Source organism: Hippocampus zosterae, chromosome 17, assembly GCF_025434085.1.
Source record: "Hippocampus zosterae strain Florida chromosome 17, ASM2543408v3, whole genome shotgun sequence".
Taxonomy (NCBI): domain Eukaryota; kingdom Metazoa; phylum Chordata; class Actinopteri; order Syngnathiformes; family Syngnathidae; genus Hippocampus; species Hippocampus zosterae.
Genome location: NC_067467.1, coordinates 555,505 through 577,066, shown reverse-complemented (window position 1 = coordinate 577,066; position 21,562 = coordinate 555,505). Strand labels below are relative to the sequence as shown.

At 51.9% G+C, this 21,562-nt stretch overlaps 1 protein-coding gene across 3 annotated transcripts; it reads left to right on the top strand.

Moving 5' to 3' along the window:
* The first annotated feature begins 6,224 nt into the window (after window positions 1-6,224).
* Window positions 6,225-21,031, top strand: LOC127589407 (collagen alpha-1(I) chain-like). Of its 3 annotated transcripts, XM_052048537.1 has the most exons (49): window positions 6,225-6,481; window positions 7,828-8,019; window positions 8,246-8,271; window positions 8,566-8,601; window positions 9,319-9,411; window positions 9,891-9,959; window positions 10,048-10,092; window positions 10,459-10,512; window positions 10,595-10,648; window positions 10,727-10,780; window positions 10,864-10,917; window positions 11,007-11,060; window positions 11,826-11,870; window positions 11,961-12,014; window positions 12,092-12,136; window positions 12,227-12,280; window positions 12,713-12,811; window positions 12,962-13,006; window positions 13,096-13,194; window positions 13,394-13,447; window positions 13,539-13,646; window positions 14,094-14,147; window positions 14,272-14,370; window positions 14,441-14,494; window positions 14,566-14,664; window positions 14,803-14,856; window positions 14,943-14,996; window positions 15,080-15,187; window positions 15,287-15,331; window positions 15,565-15,663; window positions 15,742-15,849; window positions 15,937-16,098; window positions 16,285-16,338; window positions 16,426-16,533; window positions 16,624-16,677; window positions 16,770-16,823; window positions 16,908-17,069; window positions 17,228-17,335; window positions 17,447-17,554; window positions 17,654-17,707; window positions 18,082-18,189; window positions 18,280-18,333; window positions 18,411-18,518; window positions 18,617-18,670; window positions 18,769-18,876; window positions 18,954-19,233; window positions 19,389-19,579; window positions 19,680-19,922; window positions 20,311-21,031. In XM_052048537.1, exons 1-49 carry the CDS (start codon window positions 6,400-6,402, stop codon window positions 20,455-20,457), a joined length of 4,347 nt encoding a protein of 1,448 aa, XP_051904497.1. In that variant the 5' UTR covers window positions 6,225-6,399; the 3' UTR covers window positions 20,458-21,031. The 3 variants fall into 3 exon arrangements, with proteins under 3 accessions (XP_051904497.1, XP_051904495.1, XP_051904496.1); XM_052048535.1 differs by lacking the exons at window positions 6,225-6,481; window positions 7,828-8,019; window positions 8,246-8,271; window positions 14,094-14,147 and having other exon boundaries at window positions 8,542-8,601; window positions 9,891-10,092; XM_052048536.1 differs by lacking the exons at window positions 6,225-6,481; window positions 7,828-8,019; window positions 8,246-8,271; window positions 16,426-16,533; window positions 16,624-16,677 and having other exon boundaries at window positions 8,542-8,601; window positions 9,891-10,092.
* Window positions 21,032-21,562: the final 531 nt, after the last annotated feature.

Here is a 21,562-nt window from a genome sequence, read left to right as displayed (position 1 = left end):
ATATAGCAAAGTTCAGTGTTCCTTCGGATGACATCCAAAACCGCACGGCCGACGAGACTCTCTCATTTAGCGTGTATTTATAGCGGCCTTCGTGGCCTGGATGCCGAGGGAAAAGGCGTGATTACACACGCCGCCTCGTCTCGGGCCTGGCGGTCCCGCTTCAAGCTTCTTCAAGCCTCGGTCTTGTCGTTGGCGGGATCGGCGTCCAGGCCAAATTTGCCATTTCGAAAGAAAGGAAGTGATGCAAAGAAGGACGGGAAGTAGTTGAAAGTCCCCATGACGCGGGTTTGTGAGGGGGAAAGGCACGGAGGGGGGGGGGGGGGGGCGGTGTGAAATCGTGAAAACCCGAATGAAGGTTTCGCACCGAACAGATGAGCACGTTGGAGCCGGAAGACAATGAGATGCAGATGTGACCAGAACAAAAAAAAAAGTCCAATCGTTCGTTTGGCGCAGGATTTAAGCGTTCCAAAATGACGATCGCTTTCCTCATCCAAAACCGAAAAACTTTTAATAATCTAAAGGCCGAAGACGACAATTTGCTTTGATTCAAAGGCAAAAAAAAGAGAGAAAGACATCTGGTCAAGTCATCACTTTTGGATACTCGGCGGAAAGGTGGCGGTGTAAAAAGATTGTGCATGTGGACGGAACGGCGCAGTTGCTCAAACAACAAGACGATCGATTGCGGGCCGAATGAACAAAAATTGATTGGGGAATCTTTCTTTTTTTTCTTTCTGCGCTCGCTTCAAAGTTGACCTCAATGGAAAAGAATGCAAAATCTCTCTTTCTCTCTCTCTCTCTCTCTGTCGCTCCTTCTGCCTGTGTCGGCCTCTCCCTTTCTCCCTCTCCTCCCCCTCACGGGTGAGACGCGCACATACTGCTTAGATTAAACTGCCACGGAGAGGGAGAGAAAAGCAAGGGAATGTTCTTTTTCCACTTTTGACCCAGACTCTCTCTTTTTTTTCTAATCTCTCATGTTACTCGCTTTTTTTTGCCTTGCAATTTCACCTCCGAGCCCACCAATCCTTCGAACTTTCAGAAAACAAAACCAAAAAAAAGTCGTTCAAAGTACCGCCGGGCACTCCCGTGTCGTGTCGATGCGCTTGGGTCATTCCCTGAAACGTAGCAAAGCCGACAAGCTTTTTTTTTTTTTTATTTTTACGCGGACTCTACCCTGAATCGGTCGCCAGTCAGTCGCCGGGTACATATCGAGACGGAGACAAACCACCGCCACTGGGTGGGAACTGATCCCACGCTGCCGCTCACAAGTCAAGCGAGTGCGCGCCGCTACGCCATCAGTGACGCACGCATACATTTTAGCGAGCCAGCTAGCTAGCTAGCTAGCTAGAAATGCATAGATAGAGAGATATAGATATAGAAATGAAGGAATCATATATACGGCCCAGTGGTTAGTGCGTCCCTGTGTGGAGGTTGCATGTTCTCCCCGGGCCTGCGTGGCTTTTCTCCGGGTATGCCGGTTTGCTCCCACATTCCAAAAACATGCATGACGGGCTGACTGAACGCTAAATTGGAAATTGGTTGTACACGCATTAGCGGTTTCGCTGCGTTCACTTGATGTTGTTGTTGATTTGTCGTCCCCCACCCAACCCCCCCACCCAGTCCGCTGCATTGAGAAAGTCTTGAATGTTCACGGCCTAAAGTCTCAATGCAGTCTGGCGACAAAAGTGGCCACCTCTTTTCTCTCTCCTCCCCCCCTCCCTCCCTCCCCCCCGCCCTCTCTCTCTCTCTCTTTCTCTCAGCTGGCTTTTGCAACATCACCCTGCCACGTCGAAGATGGGCCCTATGCCGTTTGGCTTTCCTCCTCCTTCAAAGCGAGGTCAAAAGAGTTTATGAAAAATTCGGGTATTCGCCCGCGCTAACTTCCTGGTGTGTCGAGCAGAAAATTGAGCAAATCTGAGTGTATGGAAGGCGCTTCGAAAGGGGATCGCGGTCTCCGAGAGCCCGCTGCCGCAGTGGCGCGTGCGCTCAGGTCAAGGGGTTACCCCCGCCATGGGGGTATTTACAAGACAGGAGCTGGACAGCCACCAGGGGGCTACGAATGACACGGCATTAATGCACGCGCGTGCAACGTTAGCGAGCTAACTCATTGGATCGCTTGCGGCACATGATGGGGGCGATAGGACTTGACTGTTGTCACTTTGGTGTTGACGAACGCTTAATGTGTCCAATGAACGTCATGGGGGGGGGGGGGGGGTCCAAACGTTTCGGTCCAAGTCGGGATATCATCATGGCGCCAAGCCTTTCTCGGCGTAAAGTCCTTTCAGTCATCTGAAAGTCGTAGAGACCTCCCCCGTTTTCTTCTTCTTCTTTTTTACTTGTGTTGATCATTTCTCTTTGCCGTCTGGCAACTGCAGTGTTCATAGTTTCCATCCTCGGCCTGTCTGCTCCGCGTGTGTGTGTGTGTGTGGTTTTGGAGCTGGGGGGGGGGGATGGGCTGTGATTCTCTTCTCTCGATGGGTGAGTAAGTGCAACAGAGAGACAGAAAGTGTTTTAAACATTCCTCTCTTTCCTCCGCAGCGTGACCGTACTGGCTAACTTCTCACTCCCCCCCCCCTCGCCCCCTCCCCCATTTGTTCACCCTCAGCTGGTCTCCTCCCCCTTTTCTTGTCTTTAAATTTCCACCAGAAAACTTTCTTCTGTCATCTGTTTGGGGTCTTTACGTGCAAATGCAAAAACGGGGAGCACGTGATCAGGTCACGCAGGTCGCGGTAGGAAGTTTGCCTTCCGCCGACTGTCTGTCGCTAGTTTGAAAAGCGTCAGACTCCAAATCACGATTGTGCCAGTTGATAGCAGGCGCAGCGCGACGCTATTCCATCAGGAATGAAGTCACGTCGACGTGTTTCTCCCGGCGCAAAGTTTCAACGGGCGCAACAAACTGCTGCTGGAAATAAATCCTATCATTACTGCCCATAATGTATCCAGAGAAAGAATTACAGAGGAGGGAGGGGGAGGGGGGGAGGGAGGGGGGGATGAGTCACGCATGTGGACGTGGCTTCCCTTCCATTCTCCCTCTAAGGAGTGTTGCGTCTGATTCTTCAACCGTCCCTCCCTTGGCTTCCAAAACCAAAGCGAGGCCTTCAATTAGCCCCTTTTCAGCGCCCGGAGCGAACGTAGGCAGACCGTGGTCTCTCCTCCTTCTTCTCTCTCTTTTGTTTCTCGGCTTGACGACGTGAAGATGACGGTGAGCTCGGCGTTCTCTTCCTCAGCAAACGTGCCAGGATTCAATAATCGAAACCGATCAAGCGCGGCCACAAAAAGTGGACCCCCGCTTCGGAGGAAGGCCCCCCCCCCCCCCCCCCCGGTCATGGCAGCGTCATCCCCGTGCAGAAGAGGGCCGACGTGGCTCCGCGTGCACGCGCTTGCTTGAAATGAGGATTTACAGGAGGGAGAACCCACCCCCCCTGCCCCCCCTCCCAACCTTTTCTCTCATCTTTTCCAGTAGCATAAACTTCAAACAGCCAATAGCTTCCGTTCATAAAGATGCTAAACTCATGTTTATGAGTGAACCTCTTAAAGGCAGTAATGAGGAACCAGCAGGCGGCGGGGGGGGGGGGGGGGGGGGCTCCTTCTTTACGTACAATTGTGCACATTCACCCCAACGCAAAGTCTTGCTGTGTATGATGACAGTCAGCTGCGCCTTTGGCTTTTTACGAGCGCAACGGAAGTGCGCAGTCAACAGTAGAGCGCCATCAAAAGTGCTTTCTACCTGAGCGTGGCTATGGAGAAACGTTACCGTGGGCAGTCCATGTCTTTGAGTTTCCATCACCTTCGGCGTCGGGGGGGATAAACGCTCACTCGCCGGTCAAAGGAAACGTGCGTCAAACTGTCTAACATTTAGTTTGTGAATGCAAACACTTTTGTTTTACTTCTTTCTACCCACAATCTCGCTGCTGGAGTCTGTCAATTTTTTTTTTAATTTTTCTTATCTGATACGAAAGTGGTCTTGATGTTTATGGCTGCAGGCTCTCCTTGTTGGTGTCGGCGAGAGACTGGGCTCCTGAAGGCCTTTGGACCCCGTCCGTGCTCGCCGAGTGTTAGCAAAGTTAGCATTGACAAAGTTCTTTGCTGTTGTAGCCTACGAGGGACAACTTCATTCCAAACTCGTATGACAGTTGAAAGAGTTGAATTGACCGGCGACTGAATTCTTTTTACCGGCCCGCCTGTTGACGGAAATAAGAGAGAGAGGAGAGAGCAATTATGTTTGTCTTATGTCTTTGGCATTGGACTTAGCATGACTTAGTTTTGTTCTTGGTTTTACTGTTTGCTGCTTTCTACCGCCTTTCTTACCGATTTGTCTTACTGTTTATTGTGCATGTTCAATTGCTCCTGTTTGAAAGTGCTCCAGAAATACTTTCGACTTGACTTCAAAATCGGATTTATTTTTTTTTAATGACTCAGTCAAAGGAAGAAACAGCTGGGGGGGGGGGGGCCCAAAATGAAGGGTTTTCGTTTTTCCTTTTCGGAAATTATTTTTTTTTCTCACCTTGACCTGATCAGAAATCAAAAGCACAACACCCGGACTGACGCCGGCCTCTCACTCATGTCTCGCGTCTTTCCTGTCGTGTCGACGCTGTGCGACGCGGGGGGGCGTTGTCTTTGCCTGTTTTCCCATCTCTCCCAGTTTCAACACACCCAATTCAAATGATCAGCTCATCAGCGGCCCTCCAGGACTGGAATTGCCCACCCTCGAATGAGATCAACAACGTTCACCCCAACAACCGCAGGCCACCCGTGGAAAAACCGCCATTGGCGCTCACAATCTCACACCCAAAGGGGCATTTGAAGTGTTCTATGAAGCCGCCGTGTATGTTTTGGGAATGTAGGAGGAAACCGGAGTACCCGGATAAAAGCCACGCAGGCACGGGGAGCGGGGGGGGGGGATTGTCTTACTGTTCATTTGAAATCGGGAGGAAGTCGGGAAGGGATGAAGTGAAAAAAAATAAAAAAGTCCAAACGCAAACACGTGGCATTTCCTCCCCCAACTGTACTTTGATGATCGAGAACTTTTTTTTGTCCCATTTTGTCCATTTTGAGCGCTCGCACATCCCGGCCGAAGGTCGAATCGGGGGACGATGAGGTGGCACTTTGCTCTCTTTCTTCTTCTTCTTCTTCTTCTTCTGCCTGCCTTCGATCCTCTCGAAAGGCACATTGCATTCCATCTTCCTCCAAGAAAAGAAAAAAAAAAGGGACAGGCAGACACATGGATAATGTGAAGGTATCTGCAGTGTGTGCGAGCAGAAAAGAGAGAGAGAGGGAGTGACTTGGACTTGTTGGCCGGCTTGAGACTGTGCAACGTGTCTGCTTTGTGCTGGATCAGACGGCCGCGTGTCTCCCTTCAGCTCGTGGCGGCCTCCAGCTTCTCTGCGGCTCGGCTGTGAAGGACGCCGCCGCGAGAGGAGAGCCTCCAAAAGGCCTTTTCACTTTCGCTCTCGTCAGTTGGGCAAAGCCCCGAGTTGTGCAGGAACAAACAACAGCGCAATAAAAATCATAAAAATATACATTAAAAAAAAAATCACTTTTTTTTTTCCCACGGTGGCCGACTTCGGCCTGCTCCGCATCTTCAAGATGTGGCACACCCAAAAAAAATCGATGAAAGGGGAGGAAGAGCGATGGGCGAGTGAGCCATTATCAGGGGGGATGCTTGATTCTGTCGGCTAGCGAGAAATCTTTCTGCGGCCTGTGTGAGTCCCGAATGACAACTTGATGGCAACTGACCGTCAGGGTGGGTGGGGATGGGGGGGGGGGGGGGGGGGGGGGGTCCGAATGCCTTTTTCGAGGCCCACAGGTGCAACGCGCAGCATCTGCTCAACATCGCGGCAACATTAGCAAGACGCGTCCGAAGACGACGCGGAGCAGCTAGCAGCTCGGCGCGCAAGTCTGGAATGAAGCTGCGAGATCTTTCCTCCGACCAACCGATGCTCTTCAAGATCAGATTTCCTCCCCCCCCCGCCCTCCCCCCCCACCCCCCATCCCCCATTCTCCTCATCCAAACCCTTCTGCTGTGGAATCATGGAAGGAGGGACCTCTTTTTTTTTCCTTTCTTTCTTCCCATCTGTTTTTTTTTCTCCCTTCCCCTTCCTTTGAGGGAGGGGTCCCATTCTCGTCTTCCCTAAACGCGAGCTCCGGCAAAAGGGTAACGAGGGTGCGTCCCAGTCGCTGCAGTCCCAGCGCCTCCCAGTTGAGACTCCCATATAAAAAGCCCGGCGGAAAGTTGGTGTAGGCAGTAGGGAGTTTTCTGCTGGGGTCAGGAGGACTGTGGAACAAGCGGACCCTACCCCCAAACACCCGTGTATGAGTGGAGTGTAGCAGAAAGAGAAGACACCCCCCAACTTTTTTTCCTCTCTTGCCTCAAAGAGTCTACATGTCTAGAGGCATCTAGATATGTTCAGCTTTGTGGATTTGCGGCTGGCGCTGCTGCTCAGCGCGGCGGCGCTCTTGGTGAGGGCTCAGGGCGAGGACGACCGTAAGTCTCGTCGTTTCATCACTTGTTTTTTTTCTGGAGCTTTTTTTTTTTTCCCGCCCTCTCTCTGATTTTGCAACGTGGATATTTTCTCGACATGTGGATGTAGCGGATGAGATTTAGACAGGGAGGAAGGGAAGGAACTTTGCTCAACAGAATGTTTCTGCATGACAGATAGCGAGAGAGCGAGATGCAGGCTAGGCTTTGCGTAATGCGACGGGCATCTCCAAAGAGGCCCCTCTCTCCTCCGCCCCCCCCCCCCCCTCCCCACACCTAATGCATGCAAAGCAAGTCGCAGCAGGTTTACCTCCAGGCCTGACCTAGACTCCGAGCCCAGCGCGGTTCGCCAAATTCACACTTTGCCTTCCGATCTCGCGCACGGGGCCTTTAACGCGCTTTATAGCTTCGCTCCGCTTCGAAACGCATCCCCGGCCCGATAGCCCAATGGAAGGAATAGAGGAGGCTTCAAACTAGACACTGGCTGGCACCTGGCAGGTGAGGGACAGCGAAACCTTGGGTGGAAACATCGAGAGGGAGAGGAGGAGGCGGTGAGCAGGTGTAGTCTTGTCCTCGGCAAACATTTGTCCTCATGTGCCGTGAGCTGAAGGAAGTTTTCACCCAAAAAACTGAAACGTGTGATTTTTGGCGCATTGGCACTCGTAATGCTCCCAAAAAAGGAGAACAAAGGAAGACGGAATGCGTGTTTCCAGATGTGAATTGTCGAGAAAGGCTCGTAAAACTTTGCTGTCAGGCAGATGAGATTGCTTCGTCCTATACCGCCCTCTAGTGGTTGGCCTGCGCATTTTGCACACACATCTGGACGCCCAGTTTTCATTTCCCAACCCCTCCCCTCCCTTTTTCCTTTTCTGCTTTTTTTTTTTTTTTTCATGCTGTGCTCTAATTGCAAACACATGCAAAGCGGTTCCAGCAGCTGCTGCCAACACGCCCTCAGCCGCTCTGAGCTCACCAATCTGGTATCCCGGGACAGAATGACCACAAATGTTTTTTTTTTCCTCCGCTTGAAAACTCGAATCAAAATCAGCAATGCGGTCGGTCACATTTAAATGATGGAATTGTGGGACGGTTGAATATTATGAGGTGAGCGAGGTTAGTTTTTCCACGCTTTCCGCCCTCGACTTTGGAAAGCAAGATCAGGTGGACCTGCTTTCGGCAGCTCTTGGATTAGCCCCGTCATGATCGTCCGTTTAAAACCGACGCTCAAGAATTTTCTTACAAAATCGCCATAGGTGCCAGCCCGCGACTGCACTCGAATATTGATATCTGATTGATTTCCGGGTGGCGTTTTCTCTTATTGGTTCACACGTGCGGCCCTCTGTCGCCCCCCGCAGGCACGGGTGGAAGCTGCACCCTTGACGGCCAGGTGTTTGCGGACCGTGACGTATGGAAACCGGAGCCATGCCAGATCTGCGTGTGCGACAGCGGCACCGTGATGTGCGATGAGGTCATCTGCGAGGACACGACCGACTGCCCCAACCCCGTCATCCCCCACGACGAGTGCTGCCCCATCTGCCCCGACGACGGTACCGCGGCCCGTCCTTTTCCCAGCTTCCTTCCCGAAACGCAAAATAGTCGCATTTCACTCGAGTCATTGTTTTTCACGTGACGGTTGCGTTTCAATGTTACTTTTTACACCACAGCGACTGTAAAAAGTGAAATATCCCGGCATTAAGTCGCACCGACACAAAAGAATTGATCTTTGGTAAACAAGTCCAACTAACAAATATGTCTCTCCTCATCTGCTCACAGGCTACCAGGGACAATCTCAGGTGGAGGTAAATATGATTATTTACACGATCACATGGCTACGTACGTCACGTCTGTTCAATAAAGCCTCACTGCAAATGATTTCAAATCATCCCGGATTTGAACTCGAAACCACCACTTAATTTTCGCGCTCTTTGTTTTGGGTCACGAATGACCACCAAACATCTCATACATTTTTTTTCCCCCTCAACCATAAATAGAATAGTTTGATCACGTGTTGAGATAAATCAATCGCACGATTCGTGAATTGACTTGTGTCCTCTGCTAAAATTCTTTTTTTTTTGTTCCTCCTCCTGTTCTAGGGACCCAAGGGAGACCGCGGACCCAAGGGAGAGAGAGTAAGTGCACACATGTCCACCCGTCGGCTCTCGTTTTAGTCTCGGATGCACGCCGTCACCTCAGCGTTCCCGCTGAGGTCATGAAATCTAATGCGGAAACTCCCGCCGAGTTACGTTCGAGCGTGAGCCCCGATGGCGCTGCTTTTTCGCCAAGCGGAAGTCACGTCAATGCCGGCGGCCGTTTTCCGCTTCAGTCGTCGGTGCGGAGGTTGAAATGTCAGCGAATGAAAACGCAGAGGCCGAGCCGAAGCCCGCCCGTGTTTGAAAGACAAACACTTTGTCCGACGGCGACGGTAGAGAAACTTAGCGAGTCCATCTGCGAGACGATGTCGAATTGCGATTGGGATTCAGAGAAAATGGCCGTCAACCGTATTTGATGTATTTATTGCGCATTTCCCCTCACGGTTATCCAAATGTTTCATTGCTATTTCCGGCTTGCTGACATTCACGCTCATTCCAAATCTGTCAAGTTGTTTCTTTTCGCGGGTCTTAATGAGTTCCTCCTTCCTACGGTCACGTGACCCCCGTTCCCGGAAGGTCACGTGGTCACAACCTTTGACCAGGGTTATGGTTGTAATTCCGTCACTGCAAACGGCAGAGGCGACCCTTCAAATCGCTAATCTGACGGCCGTGTCGGATGAATAGTCGGCTTGGTAATTTGACGTTGTTATCATGACTTTTAAGGGCCTTCCATTTTCTCTGCCCCCCCCCTCATAGGGTCCCGCCGGTCCCCCCGGTAACGACGGTCTCGACGGCCAGCCCGGTCTGCCCGGACCCCCCGGCCCCCCTGGACCCCCCGGCCTCGGTGGAGTAAGTTGAGAGTTTTTCTTCGATATATCTTTTTTTGTTGTTGTTTTTTTCTAGTCGTTGCTCTTGTTGATCATTTCGCGTCGACGGGACCGAATTCATGCAACAAGGCGCTCGCTTCCGTATCGTCCTGAACCGCGTCGGCACTATCTTGACATTGTTTTGATGCTACTTCACAATCACGGCAAAATAGTCGCGATTTGGAACAATCATCAAAAAAAATTCAGTTACGATGACGTATCTGTCGCCCATCAAACCACCTCCATTCTTGTTGACGTAGAATTGATTTTCAATTTGAAGCCGATGTTTCCCGATGTTGCGTTACAGCGCAAAGCATTTCATTCACGAGCGGATAACAAGAAAAACACAAATGATTTACTTCCTGGTCACTGAGCAAGCAGGCACTTTTTGGGTTTGATGGGCGAGTTGTGCCATTGGCTGAACTGTTTCTAACATGGCCGCATGGCTCTATTTCCTGGCAGAACTTCTCCCCTCAGATGTCTCACGGCTATGGCGATAAGTCTCCTGTCCATCCCATTCCCGGACCCATGGCAAGTCGATTTTGCGCACGCGCGTGGGCACTTTATGATTTGACACGGTTTGCGCGGACTTTTAACCTTTCCCGCTCGCCTTTGACAGGGCCCAATGGGACCTCGTGGAGCCCCCGGACCTCCCGGTTCTAGCGTAAGTACACGACTTCCTGCTTCCTAGCCACTTCATTGTCAATGTGAGCGACTTAAAAGTCATTTCCAACCTCTCCATTGGGCTCATTGAAATGCTTAACTCTAAATCCTGCCCGTTCCAGCTTTGACAAATTTCCGTGTGTTTTGGAGATGCAAAAAAACAAAAATTGTGATTGTGAACAAATTGTAAATAATTATAATTGTAAATAAATGCAATTGTGACGGGGAAAAAAGCCATTGTCCTTCCCCCGAGCACACCAGGAAGGAATGGAAAGATGACAAAAGTGACAAATGACATTGGCTGAAGCGGCCGCGCTTCACCGTTCGGCGCAGCTTGACTAACAATGCGCTGACGTCTTCTGCACAGGGCCCTCAGGGATTCACCGGTCCCCCCGGCGAGTCTGGAGAGGCCGGACCTGCTGTGAGTACTCCAAACGCGAGCGCGAACGTGACTTGACGGCGCGGTGAACCTTTTTTTGATGCGGAACTGTCGGCTTTTACAGGGCCCCATGGGACCCCGCGGCCCCGCCGGCCCCTCTGGCAAGAACGGAGAGGACGTAAGTTGAGCGAGTCTCACCTCCACTTCCCCCTCGCTTGGTGGCGCGTGGCTTCAGCTTTCTTTCTTCCAACGGCAGGGTGAATCCGGCAAACCAGGTCGCAACGGCGAGCGCGGACCTCCCGGCGCTCAGGTGAGTCACCCGCGCCGCCGCCGCTCCTCACCTTAACGCGAGCAAAAAAAGAAGAGCCTGAAGGCATTTGATTTCTGCCTCAGGGAGCTCGTGGATTCCCAGGAACCCCCGGACTGCCCGGTATCAAGGGACACAGAGTGAGTGGGAAAAGCAGCCAAAAGCGTCGTAAACAAGCCGAGCGTCTCCTTTGCCTCCGCTTGACTTGTGAATGTGTGCTCCACCTCAGGGATTCAGCGGTCTGGATGGTTCCAAGGGAGACACTGGCCCTGCCGGACCCAAGGTAAGGACCCCCGCGGTTGCTTTGCATTCGAGCCTTGGCCGCGTTTTGGACATAACGCTTGAAAATTCTCACAGCCGATAGCCGACTTGAACTGTCGACAAAATGTGGTAATGCACCTGCGCCAGAAGCATTTTGGTTTTTCCAATCAACGGTGGATGACGGTTGATGATGATGATGATGATGAAGGGAATTCGCGGATTAATTCACTCTTATTCCTCCCAAATCAAAGAAAACCCGATTTTCGGTCCTACTGCGTATCTTGTGGCGCATGGCACGACTTTTGGTGAAATGTTACCGTCCCACATTTAAAAAAAAAAACATTTTACATCCAATTACAGTTTCGGAAACAATTGAACAAATGGATTTTTTTACAGCGGATCTTCCTATGGCTTGGATTTGAGCTTTGAAGAAAAATGATGTCCCGTTGCCCACATAAGCAATGAAGGCACCCGATCCAGCAAAGCTCAATGGGGCAAATGGAAAATAGAGTTCCCGAGAGCGTTTGCATGTGTAATTGCGAAGGAAGAGGCCGTGACACCGACCGCAACGTGGAAGTAGTGCCGCATTGGTCAAAGTAGCCGCGTTGATGCTCGCTCGCGTTTGATGTGAGGGACCGGCGTCTCACGATGCTCCAATTCTTCTTCAATTCCACACCGGCCGTGCGTAAATTTCATTTAGTTTCAGCCCCGGCGCTAACGTGTTAGCTTGCCGATGATCTAAGCGCCATCCCAAACATCGTCTGACCGGCGTTGCGTTTGTGTGCAGGGAGAGACCGGAGCCGCTGGTGAGAACGGAACCCCCGGTGCTATGGTGGGTAAAACCGGGCTAGCCCATATGTTGGCTTCGCTTTATGCGATGCCTTATGTGTATGCCTTGAATCCGAATGTCATCCGTTTTCAGGGACCCCGCGGTCTGCCTGGCGAGAGAGGACGCGCCGGCGCTGCTGGAGCCGCTGTGAGTTTTTCTCCGCCGCCTAATCCGTTGATCACGGCATGAGATTGGAGCCAAACTGGCTTTTCCTTGTGCCGCAGGGTGCTCGTGGTAACGATGGTGCCGCCGGAGCTGCTGGACCTCCCGTAAGTGCGCATTTTAAAACAGGCTCTCCAAACTCCATTGTCTGTCCCGCACATTAGTCTGAATATGTTGGCTTTATTATTTTTTTGTAGGGTCCCACTGGCCCCGCTGGACCTCCTGGATTCCCCGGTGGCCCCGGAGCCAAGGTAAAAGCACAGCTATTATTATTGTTGTCGTTTGGGGGTTTTTTTCATTCTTTTAGGAGAAGTTGTTTTTAGGTCTCGAGGGATTTGCGGAACAAGGCGAGCGCTTGTTGTTTAGCAGTTTTATATTTGGCTAACGGGACGGGTCAAAATAAAATCTGTATTGGTTGAGATTACAATATTGGATTTGAGTGATATTGCCTTGAAATGACAGATCCTGTAGGCATCAGCATTGTAGTTGTGAAACGTTCGGGGAAAACGGAAGCTAGCTGGAGCCGTTGTGTTTATTTGCACAGTCTTGACACTGGGCAACATATATTATTCATCATTTCGTTTGAATGATGATTTTATTCTAAATGAAGATATTTGGGGGAGGGCGGAGTTAGGTACAACCGACGTTTAGCTTCTTATTTAATCACACAATCCACTTTTCAGGGTGAGGCTGGAGCTCAAGGTGCTCGTGGACCCGAGGGCCCCGCTGGAGCCCGTGGTGAGGCCGGTAACCCTGGACCCGCTGGTGTTGCTGGACCTTCTGTAAGTAAAAAAACAAAACAAAACAAAGAACCCCCCACCACCACCACCATTTCTCCATGAAAAACTTGGACCAAAATTAGGCCCAAAAAAAAAAATGCCTTTGGACCTGTACAGAACTGGTCACTAAAAACATGTCATTTTACCCATCAGGGTAACCCCGGAGCTGATGGAGCTGCTGGAGCTAAGGGACTTCCTGTAAGTGCACGACGTGATGCTTAACGCGCTCCAAAGTTAAAACGGCAGCGATTCAGAGTTGAGATGAATGAGTTTGCCGCCCCCCGCAGGGTGCTGCTGGAGTTGCCGGAGCTCCCGGCTTCCCCGGACCTCGTGGACCCCCAGGATCCCAAGGTGCTGCTGGTGCCCCTGGACCCAAGGGCAACACTGTGAGTAAAGCTCTTGCATAGCACATGAGCTCTGTTCTTCATCTGGGCCACGGACACAATCGGATTCAGAATGACGTCGTTCCTGACGCTTTGATATCCTACGACACGTTTGGCCCGATTGTTCATCCCGTCTTTGAGTGATCGCTTTTGATTAGTTTTTGGTCTTGTTTGCTTACGTTTGCTGATTTGTTTGTTTCAGGGTGATGCTGGTGCCCCTGGATCCAAGGGAGAGCCCGGTGCCAAGGGAGATGCTGTAAGTTCACCGCCATCGACTTGCCCGCCTTTCCAGTACGGCGTGAAACACGGTCGCTCACGTTTTTGTTGGTGCCTTTTGTATCGTGCAGGGCGCCCCAGGAGTTCAAGGACCTTCCGGACCCGCTGGTGAGGAGGGCAAGAGAGGAGCCAGAGGAGAGCCCGGTCCCGTTGGAGCCCGCGGAGTTCCTGGCGAGCGTGTAAGCGCCGTAGCAAAATGTCCAATTTCGCTCCGTCGTGTGTGTGAGGTTCTTGAGCGCACGGCATCATATGAGATCAGCTTTTTTTCAGCGTATCGAACGCGGGCCCGAACATTCCACAGAAGTCCCACCGTCATTACATTTCATCAGTATGACATTCACAAACATTTTAGTGCCCCCTACAGGTAATTCGTAAAAAAAGCCTGTGATTCGTCAACAAAAGAGCATCATTCGCTTCAGATTCTATTGCGAATGGTCACACGATCAGACTTTTGCATTTTGAGTCAAGAGATTTTGGTCCAGCAGACTTGATTGGGTTCAGAGAACCAAATTGCAAGATTTGAGTGTATTCAACTCTGCGTTCTTGGTCGAGCAAAGTGAACGACAAAAAAAAAAAATCAGCTTTTTTCACAGACCTAAGCGAGCTTTGTTGCATTTCCTCTTCAGGGTGCCACTGGCGGCCGTGGTTTCCCTGGTGCTGATGGCGCTTCTGGACCCAAAGTGAGTACGGCTCCCGCCACGCCGTTTTTACTCACTTGTGTCAATAATAACCTGTTGGTTTGTTTTCTCTTGGAAGCCATTTGATTGTGTTCAAATATTTGTTGCGTGCCCTTGACAATCTTAGGGTGCCACTGGTGAGCGCGGTGCCCCTGGTGTCGCCGGACCTAAAGGTGCTACCGGTGAGCCCGGCCGTACTGGTGAGGCCGGTTTGCCTGGAGCTAAGGTAAGACGTTGCTGCTGAGGATTTCTTGACTGGCCATATCCTCCTCTGAACATTTGTGTTTGACCTCTAGGGTATGACTGGCAGCCCTGGCAGCCCCGGACCCGACGGCAAGATGGGAGCTAGTGTAAGTCCATATGTTCACGCCCTCGTGTTTTGAAACGAATGCACACTGGGCTAACGGTAGCATTTCATTAGGGTGCCCCTGGACAAGATGGCCGCCCTGGTCCCCCTGGCTCTGTTGGAGCCAGAGGCCAGCCCGGTGTCATGGGATTCCCCGGACCCAAGGGAGCCGCTGTAAGTGCTGAGTCTCGAGCTACGGAGCGCGTTTGATCAGATCCACAAAGCTATCCGGATCATTGTCAAGATGAGGCTAACAAGTGACGTGTCTCCCCCCCCCCCCCCACGCCCCCTCCCTCCCCAACGTATCTTTAGGGTGAAGCTGGAAAGTCTGGTGAGAGAGGAGTGATGGGACCTACTGGCCCTGTTGTAAGTTCTCAAGGATACTCTCTTCTGTCCTCGTCACATGTAAAAGCTCACTGGACAGCCCAAAGTAAATATCTGTGGTTCTTTAGGGTGCCCCAGGAAAGGACGGTGAGCTTGGTGCTCAGGGACCTGCTGGACCCAACGTAAGTAGAGGAAGACATGAACTCCAAAGTCCAGCTAATCCCATCATTTTGGGTTCCAACATTCCTTCCTTTGCTCTTCTTAGGGACCTGCTGGTGAGAGAGGTGAGCAAGGACCTGCTGGACCTCCAGGATTCCAGGGACTTCCAGGACCCCAAGGTGCTGTTGGTGAGACTGGCAAGTCCGGAGAGCAGGTGCAAAATTAATTGAATTCAACTGTGACCACTTAAAAATGTGTTTTTTTTTTCTTCTTCTTTTATTTTCTAACTTGTTTTTTTTTCTCTGTAATTCAGGGTGTGCCCGGAGAGGCTGGTGCCCCAGGAGTTGCCGGTGCTAGAGTAAGTCACATTCACCTTTACCTGATAACAGGCTGTAATGCCCAAGATGTTTGATCTGTAAAAGTATCCGGCTGATGATAATTTTGGACTCTCTGTTAGCCGACAGTCAGTTGCCTTTGGGATTCGATTTTCTCAAAGCGCCTTCCTTCGAATCAAATCAATCCAAAAATAGTCTGCGTTAGATTTAGCTCCAGGTGAGTCTGCCCTAAATTTGTGCCTCATCTTTGATTCAGGGCGACAGAGGTTTCCCCGGTGAGCGTGGAGCCCCCGGTCCCGTCGGACCTACTGGTGCCCGCGGATCTCCCGGATCTGCTGGAAATGAGGGTGCTAAGGTAATTTGGGCAGAAATGTTTCTGATACTACTTGCGAGTGATTCTTCCATCTGATTGTTTCATTTGCTTTTTACTTAGGGAGATGCTGGAGCCCCTGGTATCCCCGGAGCTCAGGGCCCACCTGGACTGCAGGGTATGCCTGGTGAGCGCGGTGCCGCCGGTCTTCCCGGACTGAGAGGAGATAGAGTGAGTTGTCACACCAATGTCAAATCGGATGAAAGCTCCCCTCGGATCAGAATCTCATTTGTTCTCGATCAATTCTGCCCTCTCCAGGGTGAGCAAGGAGCCAAGGGCGCTGATGGCGCACCTGGCAAAGACGGTCCTCGCGGTATGGGTGGTGCTATTGGACTTCCCGGACCTGCTGGAGCCACCGGAGACAAGGGAGAGACTGGACCCGCTGGACCCGTTGGACCTGCCGGAGCTCGCGGAGCCCCCGTGAGTCACCCTCTGTCTGTCTGAAACACTCCAGACTCCAGTCCGACCCTCCCTTTGACGTCATCCTCTACGCTAATGCACGTTGTGCTCTTCAGTCCATCTAAGAAGAGAAGAAATGTCACGTTGTCTTGTTCAGGCGCCATCTTCTCAAGTTCTGTTCAAGTTCAATTTTCTCCTCTATCATAGGGTGAGCGTGGAGAGGCCGGAGCCCCTGGACCTGCTGGATTTGCTGGACCTCCTGTAAGCCCATAAATGCTGCCGCTCCATTCGCAGACCTTTTCCTGTTGTTTGGATCACTCCAACCTTTTTCTCATCACCGCCATTTAGGGTGCCGACGGTCTTGTTGGTGCTAAGGGAGAGGCCGGTAACAATGGAGCTAAGGGTGATGCTGGCCCTCCCGGTCCTGCTGGACCCACCGGTGCTCCCGGACCCCAGGTTTGTCAACCCGAGTGATCAGGTGTCATTGTATTGTGTGCCCCTTGTTAGCTTTCCGACGCTGATCAAGCGGACGCTCTGTTCATTCAGGGTCCCGTTGGAAACACTGGCCCCAAGGGAGCTCGCGGAGCTGCTGGACCTCCTGTGAGTTAGAACAGTGACTGTTCTGCGGCCCTCTCATATCGTATTCACATTTACATACAGTCTTCTCATTGACCTTGTGTCTTCTCACCAAGGGCGCTACCGGTTTCCCCGGTGCTGCTGGTAGAGTTGGACCCCCCGGCCCCTCTGTAAGTCCAGTTTGAATCTGAGCACATCAGCCGGTTGAATCCGCAGAGCCCCGTGAAGAATTGTGTTCCGCTTTTTTTGGAAAGGGTGTCGCTGGACCTGCCGGACCCTCCGGACCCAGTGGAAAGGAGGGACCCAAAGGAAACCGTGGTGATACCGGACCTGCCGGTCGCCCTGGTGAGGTTGGAGCCGCTGGAGCCCCTGGACCTTCTGGTGAGAAGGGTAGCCCTGGTGCTGACGGTGCTCCTGTAAGTTATTTCCCCTTTACTGTAAAGTCCCCTCCGCTTCAAACTGCTATTTTACTTTTACTCGTCTTGCTGGCAAGCATGAAAGATCATTTTGAAAAAGGGTCCACGTTCTGGTGGTCTGCCTAACACTTTGCCTCTGCAATCACCCCCCACCCCAGGGTAGTGCCGGTATTCCTGGACCTCAGGGTATCAGCGGACAGCGTGGTATTGTCGGTCTGTCTGGAATGAGAGGAGAGAGAGGTTTCCCCGGCCTGCCCGGACCTACTGTAAGTTCATACGATGACTTTGTCCTCACGTTATCGAGGCCTCATTCTTCCAGCTAGCATGCCGTTAACTTGGCTCGGGCTATCGCGACTCACTGCGCACGTCGCCCACAGGGAGAGCCCGGAAAGCAGGGAGCTGCCGGCCCCGGTGGTGAGCGCGGACCTCCCGGACCCATGGGACCCCCTGGACTGGCTGGACCCGCTGGAGAGACCGGACGTGAGGTATGACAAGAAAGCGGCTCTTGCGTTATCTGTCAACCTCCCGCGCGTTTGTCCTTTGACAGGATCTCACAATTGATCTGTCTGGTGTTTCTCCTTCAGGGTTCCCCTGGTAATGAGGGATCCGCTGGCCGTGATGGACCTGCTGGACCCAAGGTGAGCGCAGTCGACATCGCTGCAAACGGCATGTGCTGACAATCGGCAAACTTTGCTCTCAATTGAATCGCCCCCGACTGCGACAGCCCAAGTTGCAAGCAAGCCGTTTGTATCGTTGCGTCGTCGCTCCAAGATGAGCGCGGCTCAAAACCAAATCGATGAGCCGTTCACCGGCCGGCATTTGTTTGATTGGAAAGTCACCGTCGGGAAAGGCCGTGGCTCCCCCTACAATACTGAACGAGATACTCCGTATGAAATAGGAACGGCAACAAAGACTACAGAATGGGCAGCTTTTTGCGTTCCGACACCTGCAGGGAGAATGCCTCATTTCTTTGAAAGAGAGTAACTGAGATGATCTTGCGGAACAAATTTAGGGAGACCGCGGAGAGTCTGGCCCCGCTGGAGTTCCCGGTGCCCCCGGACCCCCCGGTGCCCCCGGACCTGTTGGACCTGCTGGAAAGAATGGTGACCGTGGAGAGACTGTGAGTGAACCGCGGCTTTTCCGAATCTCAACTTGATGAGAGGTTCATGAACTGCCGACGACGCGCCTCATTGATTTTCTTGTGTTCCAGGGAGCTGCTGGCCCCGCTGGTCCCTCTGGTCCCGCTGGACCTCGTGGCCCCGCTGTAAGTACCGCGATGAGCACGAGCGACAGAGCTCTGCAATGGGCACAGATCGGGTCAATCATGTCATCTTCACCTAGGGAGCCGTTGGACTTCGTGGAGACAAGGGAGAGAGCGGTGAGGCTGGTGAGAGAGGCATGAAGGGACACAGAGGATTCACTGGCATGCAGGGAGCTCCCGGACCCGCCGTATGTTCCTTCACGCTCTTGGCCGCACATTTTTTGGAATGTAGGGTATAAAATAACACACGTGGGTCTTAACTGCCCTTTTCTCTGGACGCCACTAGGGTCACGCTGGAGAGCCAGGACCTGCCGGTGTTGCCGGACCCGCTGGACCCAGAGTGAGTTCAGGCTCCAAAGAGACTTTGTTGTGTGTTCTAGCTTCTTCCTTTGGGGAATTTCATTTATTTCCCCCCCCGCCCCCATCCCATCCCATCAGGGACCTTCTGGAGCTGCCGGTTCTCCCGGTAAGGATGGTATGACTGGCCTCCCTGGTCCCTCTGGACCTCCTGGACCTCGTGGACGCTCTGGAGAGATGGGACCTTCTGTAAGGCTCGCTTAACTTTGCTATCCATTGTAATCACTGCCCGATCTATTGTTTTAACGCTGCCTTTTGTTCTTTAGGGACCTCCCGGACCTCCCGGACCCCCCGGAGCACCAGGCGCCCACGGCGGCGGATTTGACATCGGTTTCATCTCCCAGCCCCAGGACAAGGGTCCCGATCCCTTCCGTATGTACCGCGCTGATGACGCCAACGTTCTGCGCGACCGCGACCTGGAGGTGGACAGCACTCTGAAGACCCTGAGCCAGCAGATTGAGCAGATCCGCAGCCCCGACGGCACTCGCAAGAACCCCGCCAGAACCTGCCGCGACCTGAAGATGTGCCACCCAGACTGGAAGAGCGGTGAGTCATGATGCCACGGACTATTCACACGCTTCCTTGCGGCGGTAGTGGGGCATGAAGGCTGAGACTGGATCCACCCCCTTAGATGAGACAAGAGCGTGCGATGCGTTGCGGCCCCTTTTGAAGTCTGATAGCTTGTACCCCTCCGTCTTCAGGCGAGTACTGGATTGACCCTGACCAGGGCTGCAATCAGGACGCCATCAAGGTCTACTGCAACATGGAGACCGGAGAGACCTGCGTGTCCCCAACTCAGCGTGAGGTTGCCATGAAGAACTGGTACGTCAGCAAGAACATCAAGGAGAAGAAGCACGTCTGGTTCGGCGAGGCAATGAACGAGGGCTTCCAGGTAAACGCGCCGAATCTCCCAACAAGTCTCCTTTGGTTGGGGGGAACTTTCGATCGGAACGTGTACCGAGCCCTCTGCGCTGTGCTTTCCTTCCCCAAAGTTCGAGTACGGCAGCGAGGGCTCTCTGCCGGAAGACGTCAACATCCAGATGACCTTCCTGCGTCTCATGTCAACTGAGGCTTCCCAGAACATCACATACCACTGCAAGAACAGCATCTCTTACATGGATGCCGCCACCGGCAACCTGAAGAAGGCTCTGATGCTCCAGGGCTCCAACGAGATTGAGATCCGAGCTGAGGGCAACAGCCGCTTCACCTACAGTGTCCTCGAGGACGGCTGCACGGTGAGCTCATCTGCTCGATCGCAAAAACAACCCCGTTTGCTCGCTTTGCTCGAAATCACCGCTCCATGCGGAAATGATAAATCCCGGTCCAGAAAGTTCTGGACCGCTTCTACTCAAGGCAGCTCGTCGACCTGCCCGTTGAGCTGGAGCGGCAGGGTTTTGACTTTCTGGACCATCTCTGACGAGGTGCCGTGTGATGAACAAAGAAGTGATTCGTGAAACAGTGCGGATGTACAAACAATGCGGATGATGACATAAATGCGTATTCACGGCGCGGTTTTGGCACGTTGGATTGCAACGTATGCAGTTTTTAGGAAGTGTGTATTGGTTGGGAGTTTTAAACGTTGATGAACGCGCATCCTGAGCCGATTCTTTTCTCTCCTCGCAGTCACACACCGGTACATGGGGCAAGACAGTCATTGAGTACAAGACATCGAAAACATCTCGCCTGCCCATCATTGACATCGCTCCTATGGACGTTGGTGCTCCAGACCAAGAGTTTGGCCTTGAAGTTGGACCTGTCTGTTTCTTGTAAAAAGAGAAATCTGGACTTGAATATGTTGTGGTGCGTGAGTGTGTGCGTTTCATTTTTTTCTAGCAACCATCCCTCTTAAAAAAAAAAAAAAGAAAAAGCCACCAAAACATTTTTTTTTTTCTGATCTGGCCCCCTTTTTCCTCATCCTGCGATTCTATCCGACCATTGTTCCAATGGTCTACCATGCCTAAAACCTGCACTTCAACAAAGATGGCAGTGATGCGGCAATGCTCGCATCGTCGCATTTGGGACCACTACTTTTGTTTTTTTGGTTTTGTTTATTTCTGACTCTGTTTTTGTCTCGTTTTTACCATCACCAACACCAAGGATCCCATAGAGAAGATTTTCACTGGCTACAAGAAAATAATATATGCTTCGATCAAATTGACTCCCCCCGGCCCCTCTTCAACCAAGCCAATCCAGGCCTCTCTGGAGTTTACAGAAACACACAGGTGACTTTTGTATTTTTATACACCCGCCCTGCGGTGAGAGGAATGAAAGGACAGTCCCGACAGACAGAACCCGATTGCTTTGTACCACATTTCAGGTGTTGATGAATAAACGGTGAAACTGACAGTCATGTTTGTCTTTGTTGTTATGCCGGCCGCTCTCCACCTGCCCAAAGTCCCTGTCGGTTTTGCTCTTGTTTGTTCCTCTTGTCTGCCAAAGTCACATTAAAACCACCAGCAGAGAAACATGGGTTTAAAACTGGTTTTTCTTTTCAAGAACATCCTACGGCTACCTCAAAGAGAGAGAGAAAAAAAATGTTTGAAAGAAGTGTGTTTGCCCGCGATCAGTGGAGTCACTGAGGCACTTTAACAAAAAACCAAACTGGTGCTATTCTCTTGTGAAGGGTCCCTGACATCCACTTTGTCTCGACGGTTCTTTGCTGTTGAGCTCAAGAACGTGACAGAGGCCTTTTAGCTTTTTCTTTTTTGGTGCGAAAATGAAACCACCGAACAAAGGAACCTTTACTTTTTCTGTTTTGTTTTTCTGTTCTCACCCCCCCCCCCTCATGTAACTCAAGCAAATTTTCCCAAAGCCTTGCCCTCCGCGATCCGCATCAAAACTCCTGTTGTCTTTTGTTTCATGTTTTCTGGAGGCG

What these genes read in the sequence shown, in the direction of transcription:
- LOC127589407 (XM_052048537.1), top strand. Translation starts at nt 6,400, where the DNA reads ATGTTCAGCTTTGTGGATTTGCGGCTGGCGCTGCTGCTCAGCGCGGCG. An exon ending in GCGGACCCAAGGGAGAGAGA is followed by an intron (nt 8,602 to 9,318) that starts GTAAGTGCACAC and finishes CCCCCCTCATAG; the next exon opens with GGTCCCGCCGGTCCCCCCGG. An exon ending in CTGGCAAGTCCGGAGAGCAG is followed by an intron (nt 15,188 to 15,286) that starts GTGCAAAATTAA and finishes TCTGTAATTCAG; the next exon opens with GGTGTGCCCGGAGAGGCTGG.